Source organism: Spermophilus citellus (assembly GCF_964194105.1).
Source record: "Spermophilus citellus genome assembly, chromosome: 19".
Lineage (NCBI taxonomy): Eukaryota > Metazoa > Chordata > Mammalia > Rodentia > Sciuridae > Spermophilus > Spermophilus citellus.
This window is the reverse complement of record NC_138201.1, coordinates 2,627,199-2,642,255: the sequence shown is the minus strand read 5'-3', so window position 1 is coordinate 2,642,255 and position 15,057 is coordinate 2,627,199. Positions and strand designations below refer to the sequence as shown.

The window sequence follows — 15,057 nt, the reverse complement described above, 5'->3', positions numbered from 1 at the left end:
CTAACTTCCTGGGTCCTCTTGGGCTGGCCTGAGGGACACTCATACTGGCCAAGAGTTATTCCTGGGTGTGTCTGAGGGGTGTTCCCAGGAGAAGTAAGTGCTAAGTCAACAGGATGCATGATGAGCACCCCAGTATGTGGGGGGACATCTGGGGATCTATGATGGGTATGGACAGACAGAGGGGCAGTGTAAGGGCACTTACTGCCCCTTCTTAAGCTGGGGCTCAACTCTTCTACCCTTAGACACCAGACACTGCTGGCTCTCGGGGCTGTGGGCTCAGACCCACAGACCCCGGGCGCCCCTTCTCGGGACAGGTTTGGGTTGGAGCCACAGCGCCAGCGACTCAGAACCTCAGCTTGCAGACAGCAGATGCGGCACTTCTCACCCTTCTTACCTGAGCCAGGGGATTCCTTCCTTCCATATACTTATCTCTATGTGTATATCTAGCTAGCTCCTATTGTTCTGGGGTTTTGTGTGTTTTTTTTTTTTTCCTGGCTAGCCCTCACTAATGCAGTAACCAAATTTTGATTTTTATGATCTCTCTCTAAAATGCTTACCTACTGGTCTCTTTCTATATTTGAAAACTAAATTTATATTGATTCAGATTCAATCCTTACTTATTTTATAGCGAGCATGTCCCTCTGTAGATGTTACATAGAAAAACCCAGTTGGTGCAGACGTTTTCCATCCTTCGAGTTTGTGATGTGCTAGAATGAGTTCTGGGTTAGAGAAAACTGAGGCCAGACCCAGCCCGGGCTTGGGAACCAGCCTCCTCTGCACTTGAGCTGAGCAACCAACATCTGGTCCCCACAGTGTGTAAAATGGGTACATCCCCTGGCATGAGCAGGGACATCCTCCCCAGGGGCAGGGTTCAGAGTCCTACAGACCTGCTCCAGATCCACCACGCTGGGTGCCCTCCTCATCCTGGTCACGGCAGCGTCTGCCCTTCTGGTTTCTTGAGGGGTAAAGTGGGAAGAAAGCGGAACCTCACCACTGCGAAGCCTCCTGTGATGGCCAACAGTGGCTGGTCAGCTGCACGTCCTCAGTGAATTCAGGCCACTGTTACAGAGAAACAAGGAGACAGTGGAATCACAAAGAACCCTGGGCAAGAACAATTCCTGGGAGGACCCAGGTCATACTGCAATCATCAGAAAGTTAAACGAGGACTGGGACCATTACCTAAGATCCATTTAAACAAAATTCTCCCTTCTCATTCATGAGCCACAAAGCCAGCCCAGGGACTTGGGGACTCGGCCTCGCCCCGGGTCCAGGACATGCATTTTATTTCAAAGTATAAAAACCTGGAATTTTCCCCGCATCTTCATGACACCTCTGTGGGTGTCTAGACCTTTTGTTCAATCTGGAGGTTCTCTGTGGAATTATCTAAATCAGCTGGAACACTCACTGCCCCCAGGTAAGGCGGATCAGAGCCACAGGTCCAAAATGAAGTCCGGAGGACACGCAGCTTCACAGCCTGGGGGACAGAGTCCCCTGCATCACCACTGGGGGAGGAACAGTCACTGGCCTCTGCCCTTCTGGCCACCCTCTGCGTCTTTAATTCGTTGGTTTCCGTGTGGTCCTCCGGCTCTTCCTCATCAACCTCCTTGAAACAGGAAGAAATTCCACTCAATTCACAGTATTGAGAGATTCTTCTCAAAGGGAAAAGGCAGTAAGGGGAGATTTTGACTAATTCAGAGCCAAAATCCTTTTTAAAAAATATCTGCATTTTATTCACTCAACAAACACTTAATCTCGAACTGAAATACCAAATAAACGTCTCAAGTTGCCCTTTCACATTAGCTCCAAGGACCTGGATTTTGCTTGACCTTGAACAAGATATCACTCTCCAATTTCCCATCAATAAAGCCGAGATAATGACAGTATTTGCCCACTGCATGGGGGAATTGTAAAAATTAATTGAAATCTTGGGTGAAATGTGGTAGCAACACCACAGTTTTGTATTACCTCCTGACTTGTGTATGAATGAGTGTTGATTTAAAAAGACAAGTCTCCCCACGTGTAGCATGATTGTATGGTGGAATTTTACACACACACCATGCACACGCAGGCACACACGCCCCTCCATATACATATGTATGTGCATATGTATAGTTTGGCATTTATACGAATGTGTGATCTCAGCAGCAGTTCAGTCAAAGGAAAAATTAGCTCCAGTTTTTTTTTCCAAGGAAAATAATTTTCAAGTTCTGTTATTTTCAAAGGACTCTAATGCTGTTATTTCAAAACGGAATGTCCCCAAATAAGGGAAAGACGATTCTTCATTGAATCATGCTTGCACATGCCAAATTTTCAGTGTTGTGTTAAAGGCCTATAAAAAAAAATCTGATTTTTTTTAAAGTATGTAGAAACATTCCCTTTAAATGAACTAAAAATACTCCACCCCTTTGGGATCAGATAAATTTACCACGAAGATAAATGATTTTAAAGAGAGATGGAAGATAGAAAAGAAGATGGGTATACGTAAAGAACGCATTATCTTCAGACCCTCTCCCCCGTAAAAAGCTAAATTCCATCCAAGGAACTTCTTCTGCCTTCTGACTTTCTCAAACTCGGAGTTTTGTGATGCAGTTGTGGAAGGCAGAGCCCTGATGTGCTGGGGCAGGAGTGTGATGTGATTTCTCTCTCTGCACAGCCTGCTCAAGCAACCATCACCGATGTCCCTTCCTGCCTGTCTTGGGACACGAACAGATTAGATATTTCTTAGAGATACGTGTTTTCTCTGGATACAGCTATTTTCATATCTGATTAGCAGACTAGGTGCCCTACAATTTTAAAACTAGTTCATTTATATAGATGAGGCTTTTCTTCAACAGAGCCCCAGTTAGCTCGGGCATCAAAATGGGGCCTCCTGCCTTAGGAAGAGGGGCAGTCCCAGGCAGGCCCAAACACAGCGGGCTGAACCCCACAGTCCAGAGAAAATGTGGATTTGAAAATGCTGTTTATCTTAGGGCATGATGAGAATCTATTTAAATAACGCTGTATCTTAACACCTAATAAAAAGTGTTAGATGTGAAGTATAAACATTTTATGGGTACGCTATGAATTTTAACATTATTTAACTTGACTTTGTTAAGTCACTTTCTACCTAGACAGTATATTTCCATTAACATTTTTAACAAAGAGTGAGAAAGAGAGAAACCACATGTGAAATATCAAATGGGTCTTAAAAATGAAGAAAATCAGGAAGGGTTCTCTCTAAATAGAGGTATAAAAAAGAAAGCAGAAATCAAAGACCATGAAGTACCCCACTCATGGATAAGAAAAGACAGGGTGAAGAAGCTACTGAGTCTTTCCTTCCAGAGTTGAAATCCCATCCTTATTCCTCTTCCCCATCAATGCAAGGCAACGACTGTCACCTGTCTGGTGTATGACCAGATCCTTGGGGTAGGACAGTGCTTCACACATAGTAGGTGCTCCATAAATCTCTGCTGACACAGGCAGAAGGGAGGCCCACAGTGCACTAACACAAATGAGATTGGGTTAAAAGTACCGAATTCCGGGAGACCTTTGTGTGTCACCTTGTGGTTTAACCAGGAGGAGAGGAAGAAGAAAGAAAGGGCTGACAATCTTCAGGGACACTTGGGACTCTGGCTCCCTGGGCACAGACTCTGAAGACTAAGAAAACAAAAGTTGCCCAGAGGATCCCTGGGATGCTAGTCCATTCTTTCCCAAAAGGGAGACATCGATTTCAGCAAGAAAGGAGTGGAGTGAAGCAGTAAGACAGGAGATGTGTACACCACTACAGAGCAAGGGGCTCGGTGTGCAGCTGGCCAAGGCACCGCTGGGTGCACTAGGCCCTGCCTGGCTCACGGACCCACCGTCCCCCAGACCTCAGGGCCCAAGGGCAAGGGGGCACAGACATGGGCTCCCATCTTGGAAGGAAAGAAAGGAGAAGTAGGTAAGAAGGCAATGCAATAGAAAGCTCTCTCCCCCTTTCCCAGCATGTGGGCATTGGAATTTGTGCAAAATTCCCTGTGCCGTGAATGGCAAGAGATCACGGCCACGGAAAGTCTGGGAAGGCATGCTGATAAACCAAAGAGCTTCAGACGGAGGAGAGGATGGGAAATTCTTCTGGAAGTTTGAAAGCTCAGGGGAAATAATGGAAGCTGAAAACGTAAGTAAATGGGGTGAGTAAATCTGTAGTTTTTCAAGAGTCATAGAACCACAGCACCATAGCATTACGTTTAGGATAAATTTTTAAACATACTGTAACCAAATACATTAAAGACTGAAAATCGAAACAGGCCAGGGTGTACTCAGAAAAATGCACGGGTCAAAGAAAAATCACAGCAGCCGAAAATCAAACCCAGCCTATGACCACAGCTTTTCCAAATTCTTTATTAGGGAAACTTCAGACGTGCAAATTTAACATCAATGCCTTCCTCCATCACGCGCCCTCAATCGTCATCAATGTCTCGTCTATATTGTTTCATTTATACCCCTCGTTTCCTGTATGTCTGTTTTCTCACCTGAATCCCCTAGATTGTTTTGAAACAAATCTCAGAAGTTCCATCATTCATCTGTAAAGATTTCAGTGAAGATTTGTAAAAGATGAGGACATTTTAATAAAATGACTATGATATCAATATCACACCAAACAGAGCCAATGTTAATTCCTGAACATTATCAACCATCCAAATTTCAGCCTCATTTTTCCCTGACATTTACACACAATGTTAGAAATTAGGAATGGAGAGTCGCATTGGAAAAATAGATTTATTTCAACCCAAAGTTTGTATTTCTGTCTTCTCTTGAAAACTCATGAAGATCTAGTAAGGCTGGGTGCCTGTGAACCAGGACCTGGGCAGAAACAGCGCCTCCTGCTGGATAAGGCTGGTCTCCCAGTCTCGAGCTCACCTTGGACCTCCTCACCCCTGGGTTCTGCCTGCCCCACTGCCCACAGTGGACGCTGGCTCTTGGACATAGTTGCATTTGCAATATTGAATCTAAGCAAACACAAACAGTGGTGCTGGGAGCCATCTGTTAGCTTTGGGGATTAATGTCATGGATGGCAAGCAGAGACATGGCGGAGCCTCACAGGCTTCAATAACATAGAGCAGAGAGCCACAAACCTGAAGACAAATGGTCAGATGTGAAGGTCACACCAAGGACAGAACAGGAGAGGATGCCAGACCAACAGACTGGGGAGCCAAGAGTGGAGTGCAGGAGTTAGGAGGCACAGACTGATTTGATTAATTCAAGAATTATTTGCAGAGCCAAATTATGTGCCGGTCTCCCTCTTTGTGCTCTGTTCCAGGGTCCAAAGACGGGTGATGTTGCTTTGGAAGGAGTTGTGCCAAGTCCAACACGACATAACGCCTCCCTCCTCCCGGTTCACTTGTCAGTTTTGAAACCTAAGAAAGTGAGCACAGTAGGTTAAATTAAAAGTGCAGTCACTGGGGCGGGTAGTAATGCTCTTAAAATTAAAATGAAAGTCTAAGACAAGATTTCTCACACCCACCTCTATCTACAGGCCGACTTCTCTGCGGATAGCTGGAATGTTCAATATCCAATGTGAGAAAATGAGAGAGTTTGTGTTTAACGACTAGATGCTCTGCAAAATTAAAGGAGCTTAATTTTAAGAGGGGAGAAAGAAGGTATGTACCATTTGCTTGTTATGCACAATAGCAAATGAAAAACTAAAAGAAGGCAATGAGTGTGAAATATTAAATATTTACTTCCCAGTGATATTTGTGCACTCTGGTATTAATGGATAATAATAATTACTGTACCTTATCCAAGACACACCTAGACTGAGAGATTCAATTTCTAACACATGGGCTCGTGCGTCTGTCGATACACATGCCTGGTCCCCATTAGTGTTAATTGTATCAGAGGAAATGCACCAATGAAAACAGGAGAGACCCCCAGAAATGCCCTAGAGTGGGAAACCCAGAAGGGTTTCTCCCTGGCAAGTAAGTGAATTAACTCCAGTACAATTTTGCAAGATGAATGCGAATTCCGGACACAGAGAAGCTAAATATGCAAACGATTTAATAGAGACTACCTCACAGACTGCCACGTGTCAGCCCCCTCACGCACTGAGAACTCCAATGTGAGGTGGGACTGCACAGGGGAACGCAAGCATGAAAGTGGTCCTCCACCTGGGGCCCCACGGCGGCTCGCACCTTCAGCAGGGAGGTGCCCTGTCCCTCTGCTCCCTACTCTACTGAAGTCCGCCTGAGCACAGGCGTGAACCCCGGGCAAACACAACTCAGAGTCTGGAGGGCTGTGCACAAGGAAAAGGCTGTGGACTCCCGTCGGGAGGATCAGGGGCCAAGAGGGCTGAGCTCCAGTGTGACTTAGGCTGTGTAGGGTGACATTGTAGTAGAGCTCAGCATTTCTACCTGTAAAGAAGGAATGTGATTACCCTAAGCCACCTGCCTCGTTAGATTTAAAGGCTACTGAGGATAAGTGTGCATGAAGCCACCACAAACTGTGATGCACGGCACCACTCCAAGGACGGTGAGAAATTCAACAGTGTGAGTTCTGCTTTTCGGGGTGCTGATGTGCTCATTAGGGATGGTTTTGCCTTTTGAGTTTTTTCTAATACATAAGTGATACACGTCAACGTGTATACCTTAGAACAAAATAAGCAGAAAGAAGACAGCATATCATTCATGTTCTTGCTGTCCTGAAATAATGCTTATCTCAATCGAAGACGGAGGTTCTCAAATGCTCCACTTTTGCCCCACCCCCACCCCAGGTGACATTGGGTACTTCTGGAGACATTTTTCATTATTTGCAATTCAGGAGGTGGGGGATACAGAATCTCCTGGTTCCAAGTGAAGGGAGGCCACAGCTGCTAAACACCCCACAGTGCACAGGCCAGTCCCCTACAATGAGGAATTATTCAGTCCCAAGCGTCAGCGGGGCCAAGCATGAGGATCCGTGAGCTAAACACATGTACATACCTGTAAACGTGACATCACGGGTAACTTCAATGCCAGGATGCTTCCCTCTGTGGAAGATGAGTGACACCACAATCTTCATGGGGACATTGTTACAGTGGGAATATCCTCACGGGTGATCATTTCTGTAGGCTTTTCTTATGAGCAAGTAGCTATGGAATTAAGAAAATAAGTTATATATTTTGGGTTCTCTTTAATGAAATCTAATAATTTTTTCTTTTTCTTTCTTTTTTCTTTTTCTTTTCTTTTCTTTTCTTTTATATATATATATATATATATATATATATATATATATATATATATATATATATATACCTGGGATTGACCCCAGGAGCACTCTTAACCACTAAGCCACACCTCTAGCCTTTTTGAATTTTTTTTTTAATTTTTATTTTTATTTTGAGATAAGGTCTTACTAAGTTGCTTAGAGCCTTGCTAAATTGCTAAAGCTGGCTTTGAACTTGTGATCTTCCTGCTTCAGCCTCCTAAGCTGCTGGGATTACAAGTGTGTGTCACCACACCTGGCTAAATATTACTCTTACACAGCTAAGAAAATAAACTCCACCAAAATAAAACTAATGATTAATGGAAATGAAAAGAGGTCACATAGGAAAGACCTTTCATAATTATTTTTAAGGGCATGGGATATAGCTCAGTGGTAGTGCTTGCCTAGCATGCCCAAGGCCCTATGTTCAATTCCTAGCACCAGAGGCTGGTAGGGCTTGGGGGGTGATTTGGTTCTCCAAAGCTTCTTTTTATTTTTGTTTTTCTGAGACAGGGTCTCACTAAGTTGCTCAGAGCCTCACAAAATTGCTGAGGCTGGCCTTAAACTTTTGATACTCCTGCCTAACCCCCCCCCCCCCCCGTCTCTGGGATTACAGGCATGTCATGTGCCTCCTGCAGCCGTATTTCAATTTTTTGAACCTAATGACAAAAATTCTAGTTAAATGGGATCACAGTAGACAAAACCAGACCAACCAACCATATTGTTTGCAATATATAGGGTATATCTTTATGTCTCCATAAATGTAATTCTAAACAGTCCTTCTAACAGCACAAAATATTTCACTGTATTGATATGATAAATTCTCAACTCTTTTTTTATTAACAATCTTTCATCATCAATAGCAAGTACACAATGCTATTCTAAACGCCCTCACTGCCAAATGCCTATGTACATCTTGAATTACGTGGTTAAATTAGAAGAATTCAAATTAGAAGTCAAAGTCTAGAATTCATAAGGCTGAGTTATCCTCCAATACGTTTTATTGAAAGACGAAACTCAAGTTCACCTTCATACTTGCTGGTTTATCTCCTCTAACAATCTGCTTCTATTCCTAGGGTAGCACCTGCTGCTATTCCTGGTGAGCAGGGTGTTTTACAGGAACATGGATTTCTCTATGCCACAGCCTGACCCAAACTGCCAACATTAAAGTGACTTCTGGGTTTTGATTCAGCCACTGATCACTGATCCTGAATTATCTCAGGTAGAAATTCACAATGGCAGACAAATAGCAAACCTGGGGAGGCCATCAGAGACCCTAGTTAGCAGTCTTTCATTCTTTGACACTAACCTTAAGCCTCATGCAATTGGCTGTACATCAATTCAATAAATATATGTAACTAGCTTTTTAAAATATCTTTCCCAAGCATTAATACATGTCTGTTTTTGTTTGTTGTGATAGTTTCTCAGCAAACACAAAGAGAGGCATTCATTTGAAATTTCAGGCCTTACCTTTGCTGGCCCTATTGATGGGACTTGGAATTGACTCTTTCTTCTAAGAGAGCTCTGCTGTCCTGGGAGACCCTGGAGATGGCTGGCCAAACACTGAGGTCTCAGTAGCTGGGGGTGTTATTCAGAAATTACTATGTTGTGTTTCTAACAATCATGTGCCTGGAAATAGGGGCCGTTTATACAGAAAACAAAATATTTTTAATCAAGTGAAAGGGACCCTCCTGGTACCTTAAGGTCTCTGCATGGATTGTGGCACTGTGGCTCCGCAGTTCTTCCTCTGGCCACCAGGGTGCCTCTCTCTGCCCCCAGAATCTGCTGTGCGGGGCGGCTCTGTAACACATCCTTCAAGTGTGAATTTATTCTTTCCCTCCTTGCTGGCAATTTTTACTTTTCCAGCTTGGCACATAGAATCTTGCAAGTCTCCCTGGAAGGTGACTCATATTTAAATATGAATGGGGCAGCTGGCTCCTGTTATCTTAAAGGGTTACATTATGTCATTGCACATTTTCAACTGGGGTAAAAACAAACTCTGCTCTTTTCACACATTGATTCCAGTCGTGCAGATTTCTATGAGATCACAGGGACTTATAAAGTGTCTGAGATTTTTCCAGCTTCAAAAATCTAAGACCAAAGAACTCTCTCTTAATAATGCAGCAACAGCAACAAAATTCCCTCTGTTACCTGTCCTGCCGTTTGGGATTCATTTCCAAAACATGGCAGTGACCACCGTGGTAATGACCATGATGACAATAATGGGGATGTTGACAGATGCCTATGTGCTATGACTTCTCACCTCGTCCCAGGCGCTGTGTCCACGGCTTCCCCGTCATCCTCCACTACCCCAGGAGAAGCTTCTCGCTGTTGTCACCTTCCACATGTGGTCTCCAAGCTTCAGGGGATAAGGTCAACCAGCTAGGAGGGGGCAGGGCCAGCTGTACACACTACCTATTGAGATGAACCCCCGGCAGGTCAATCTCTGAGGAGCTGCAAGTCCCAAGGTTTCCTCAGGGTCTCTGCTGCCCGGGGAGCCTTCCCTGGCCCCGAGGCCCAGTAAGAAGGCCAGGTGATACCCCTGCCTTCCTATGCACCATGCACACAGACCCCCTCAAGGACAGCAGTACACTGTGTGCAGCCTACTTGTGGCACTAGGACCTAATGGTGAATGGGGACCTCCCGGAGGCCACCTGAACCACCTTCCGCAGCACTGGGGCCTTGTAGGCATGTGCTGCATGACCAGGCAATGGTCTCAGCAAATGAGTCGTATTTCTTTGATCTTTTAGAGATGACAGAGGCACTGTGACATCCTCAGCGCCTGGCCCCTCTCCTCTCTGCACCTTGTCCTCCACTGTACAATTAGCCTCACTGAAAATTACCCCAAATCCTGCCTCTTTCCAAAGAACGCTGGGCCCACGGCTTCCCTATCATCCTCCACTACCCCAGGAGAAGCTTCTCGCTGTTGTCACCTTCCAATGTGGGCTCAAAGCTTCAGGGGATAAGGTCAATGAGCCAGGAGGGGGCAGGGCCAGGTGTACACACTGGAGACAGCCACCTGGGTTAGGAGCCTGGTTAGCCCTCTTGCCTGCATTGCATCACCTGGGAAATCGTTCCTAGAGAAGCTCCTAATCCCACCAGGGCTGTGGTGTGGATCATGTGACATCCAGGCACAATAACTAAACAGCGCCTGCTCTTCACCTCTGTGACCAAGATACCAAGAACAACTCTCAGGAGGGAAAGCGAATTTGGGGCTCATGGTTTTAGAAGACTAATTCATGGTGGCAGGTACACTGTCATGTGATGGTGGTAATAAAGTTCTCCAAAAAAGAGCACTTGGATCAGGGAGGGAAGGCAGGGCTGTGGTACTACCTTCTCAAAGTCCGTGTTGCTATTTGGCACTACCCCTATGGAGGGCAAAGCTTCCTCATCACAAATAGAACCAAGTCCTCTTAAGGTACCCAATAACAAGGAGTTTTTGAAGTTTCAAAGTACCAATTCTTCTGGGCCACAGACTACAGTAAACATTCCTGTGCAAGAAATAATTCACCTTTCAAGGTAAGTTCAGCTAACCTCAGTGACATGGATGAATGGAGTTTGGGGTGGTTAAATTGTTGGACCCCAGGGCGCAGCGGGTAAGTCATGGCACCAGGATGCGAGCCTGCGCTTGTTCTTACACCAGGTTGCCTGCCCTCCACATTGGTGAAGGCTGAGAGGCAGAGGGGCACACATTCTTGGTGGTCATAGTCACGGTCTGCAACAGAGGGCCTGAAGCAGGGCAGCTCAGAATACATGGAAAACGAGTGAGCGAGTGGGGTATCCAGAGCCTGTGTCCGCCAGAAGGCGTCTCTGAATTACAGATGATGAACAGTTCCGTGTGACTCATTGCTGGGGCTTGAGTGTGTCCTCCAAATTCAGTTGGAAACAACTCCAACGCAACAGTGCCGGGGGCAGCTAATGGGAGGTGCTGAGGCTGCAGGGCTCTGCCCTACTGATGGCTGCTGTGGACGTGGGCTCTCTTATGTTCTTCTGCCACAGGAGGACATAGCATCCAGCCTCTCCTGCCCTCTTCCTTTCCGCCAGGTGCAGATGCCATCAGGAGGCCCACACCAGGTGCCAGTGCCTTGGTCTTGGACTCCCAGGCTCCAGAACTGCAAGACAGAGTGCAATTTCTGTCCTTTATAAATGACCAAGTCTCAGGCATTCTCTTATAGCAGCACCGACGCAGTGACACACGTATCACCAGCAACATTACCTGCTGTTTGCCGAGCGCCCACCACACTCATTGCTCCTGGGCAAGCTTCATCCTTGATTCACTCAACAAATGCTGAGTGCCTGCTGTGTACACACACGCTCACTTTTGGGAAGGACACAAAGGAGCATCAGATAAAACAAGAGGCAGGACCTGCTATTGCTGTCGGCTTTTCTCATCCTCCCGTGTGCAGGAAGCAGAACAGGGGTTCCCCAAAGACATGTGCATCCGAATCTCCAGAGCCCACGGATGTGCCAACCTCTCCTTGCAAAGGAAATCTGCCAACGGGCTAAGGGTAGGGCTTTGGCATTGGGGTTGGCCTAGGTGGCTGGCTGGGACAACTGAATCAGGGTCCTTATCTGAGCCTGTTCCTATGGAGCTGAGAGGCAAGGAAGAGGTGACCAGGGAGGAACCAGAAGACGTAGCCTACCTGGCTCTGGGAATGAGGGAGGTGCCGCCCGCCAAGGATGGAGGGCGGCCTCTGGAGGCTAGAAAGGCAAAGAGAAAATCACCCAACACCTCCACTCAGGAGCATGGACCCACCCACACTTTGCCTTGCCCCATGAGAGTCACAAATGCACAATAACAAATTCGCATTGTTTAAGCCATTGAGTTTGTAGTGATTTTTTTACATCAGCAATAGAAAATAACAGAATGGACAAGGATAAAAGAAACAGGGTTCCCAGGCTCCCTCACATTTCAAGGGCAAATATCAATTCTCATGCTTAAAAATTGGAAAGTACAAGAATGTAATGAATAATAAAATAAATATTAGTATTGAGCCCTCTTGGATCCAGCTGCTGAAATCCCCATTACACACACACACTCACACACACACACACACACACGGCCGATCTTCCACGTCGACAGTGTTTGGGGGTTGAAATGTGATCTCTTGCCCGTCGAGGTGGAGGGTCACTCCTCCTAATGGCCATTGGACTCCAGAGGTCCACCAAGAAGATATGCAACCAACACTTACCTTCCGTTTTTTTTTTAAACTTCAATTATTTTTGTTGGTCACACTCACCAATAAATTTGTTCTTTCAAGAATGTGTGTTTTCCACTTAGATCACTTCATCCACTGTGAAGGGAAACAGAAAAAGGATTGAAGCTGTGCCGAAAAGGAGAAAAAATTAATTTTCTTTCAGCGGGAGGATCTTGCTAAAATGAAACATCTTTCCCAAGAAAATGGATGCTAACGCAAGCCGGCAGTATACCAGCAAAGTCCTCTCATAATATTTTTCTTAGAGCTTACTCATGTTTTAAAAATCGCCTTTTCTATCACCCCCAAGTGATGCTCAAAAAAAGATAAATCTCCTCTGGACAAGAGCGACTTTTTCCTGGCGTTCCTGGTGAAGTTACATAAGCTTCTGTGGAGTTGTCTTTCGACGGGGAAAACTTACCAAAAGGAAAGATCATTAACGGTTGAAAGGGATCATTTGTACAACTTGAAGAAGAGCCAGAGAACTCCCAGGTTTTCCCAAGGTGACCTGCCAGCATCCGAGGCCCGACTCTGTGCTTAGTGATGGCAGAAAATTCTCTGCGCCTGATATGTCACAAACGGCGTATTCAACTGATGGGCATTTCATATGTTATTTCAAACTCAACTTCATTTTACATAATGAGAAGTGTAAGCCCGATGCTCTTGGATGTCGTGGGGCGGAGGGAGAGTATAAATTTTTAAGAAAATATGTATCTACTCTTGAAAATATGTTATCACGCCCCTGGAGTGATAACATATTAGGGTGGAGGGGGGGTGGATAAAGAAAATGTCCACGGTGCCAGGGCGCAGGACTGCAGGAGAGCAGGTGTGCACCACTGAATGGGCCTCTGGGGATGGGAAGCTTTTAAAAGAGATTGATTCTCTTGCTTAACTAATGACTTCAAACCTGCTTTTAAATGTATTAATTACTTGTGGAAAAGAGTCTCCATTTGCTTCTAAATTGTTTCTCTGGGTGATTCTTTACTTGCAAAAATGTCTGGGCTAAAAGTGAACATTCTGTCACTAGATTTAAATAAAACACTTAAAGAGCATACTTAAATACACTATACGATTTAAATAGCATATTTTAAATATTTTATTTAAAATCATATAAAACATTTGAATTTAATTAAAATTATGCCAAACATATTTAAAAGAACATAAAACATTTAAGATTTTTGTTTTATATGCAAAATCATATATTTTCTACGTGAAACAGTGACATTTATTTCTTTAATGGATATACATATAGGCGTGAGAGTGAAAATCTCTTAAAAGAACTTGTTTTTCTTCCACTTGGGCATGTGAGTCCCTGTGTGTGACACCAGGGTATGAAAACCTCCACCCTGTGGTTGGTCTTGCAGAGTGTGTAAATTCTAATCAGGCAGTAGCCACCTCTTCACTGCCTTTGATACCTGTTCTCAATGCGACAAAGTTGCTGATTCAATGACTTTTTAGTTTGATCTGCGGAAGGCATTTGAATCTACATAAAAGATGCGTGTTTGGTTTGCCCAAAATATTTTTAAATACTCAGAATATAACATCACAGGGGCAGACACCTCTATAATCGTCGGAATGTTAAGCACAATTCCATATTGGGCCTGTGACTGAATTCTTGACTTCTGGCAGCCGAAGGATCCAGGTCCACCTGAACTGAATCTCTGCAGCCCCCAAGGCCCAGCCTATTTTCACTGTGCACCTCGAACCGTTTCCAGGGACATGGAGCTATTTTGCCAATTTGCTGTCCAGGGCCAACTCATGAGTCACAGGCAGCAGAAAGAAGAAACTTAATACACATGGCATTAATGAGTAGGCTGAGGATTAGTCATTTTAAACACTCCTTAGAAATACCATAAAGTAACAAATAACATTTTAAAAAGAACTTGCAGGCACCTTGATGTTGGAGCAACTATTTATTTTAATCTGGCATCTGACAGAACGTACTGGAATATCTTCCCTATGCCAAGATTTACATATCTTTTGCTATATAAACATTTGGAAAGAAAGACCAAAAAAAGAAAAAAAACCCTAAATAAAGGTAATTGGATCAAATTCTTTACTCTAACTTTGGTTGCATGTTTCATAGTACCGAGGCTTTTTAGTTTCAAAGGTAATCTGGAGTTTTTAAAGTTTCATTTCCACATAAAATATATAGATAAGGGAAACACAGGACGAGAAAGAATCGACATCAAAAACACATCTTTGGCTGGCCTCAAACACATCTTAATACATAGAATGAATATCTAATTGTTAAAATCAACACAAAAGAGAGGGCGTTTTCGAGGATCCCAACAGGATCATGCAATCCAGCAGTTTATAAACACGAGGCAGGAATTAAAATTAAAAACTACCCCGGGTCAGAAAGGATACCACTTTATAATTAGAGAAAAAACTCCCGGTACCCTGTGGAGATTAAGGAGATGGTTTCTGAGCATGTACATAAGAGACAAAAATAAACACCGCCCACAGTCTGGAAGCACAATGCCGTTCCCTGGTGATGGGAACACAAAGAGGAGCCTCTAACAAGCTCCAAAAATATGTGTGTGTGTATTTTAAGTAAAATTCAGCTTTCTAGCCAACTCCATTTTTTCCCCCTTGCTGGAAATAATGAACTAACCTAAAAGTGATCTGGGATGTGTGTAAAAAGGACATCAACCTGAGCAAA

At 44.5% G+C, this 15,057-nt stretch overlaps 1 protein-coding gene across 1 annotated transcript in view; it reads right to left on the bottom strand.

Annotated features, from left to right (window-relative positions):
• Positions 1–892: 892 nt before the first annotated feature.
• LOC308638489 (uncharacterized protein) overlaps positions 893–15,057 on the bottom strand; it is a 65,288-nt gene continuing 51,123 nt past the window's right edge. The window contains exons 7-16 of the mRNA XM_081275993.1: positions 12,438–12,491; positions 11,414–11,515; positions 9,461–11,309; positions 8,896–8,997; positions 8,668–8,775; positions 6,936–7,084; positions 5,483–5,514; positions 4,491–5,375; positions 1,302–1,603; positions 893–1,059 (exon numbers count right to left, since the gene is read on the bottom strand). Of these exons, the coding sequence (XP_081132119.1) occupies positions 12,485–12,491 (7 nt within the window). The 3' untranslated portion in view covers positions 893–1,059; positions 1,302–1,603; positions 4,491–5,375; ... (5 more) ...; positions 11,414–11,515; positions 12,438–12,484. The remainder of the gene's footprint in view (positions 1,060–1,301; positions 1,604–4,490; positions 5,376–5,482; positions 5,515–6,935; positions 7,085–8,667; positions 8,776–8,895; positions 8,998–9,460; positions 11,310–11,413; positions 11,516–12,437; positions 12,492–15,057) is intronic.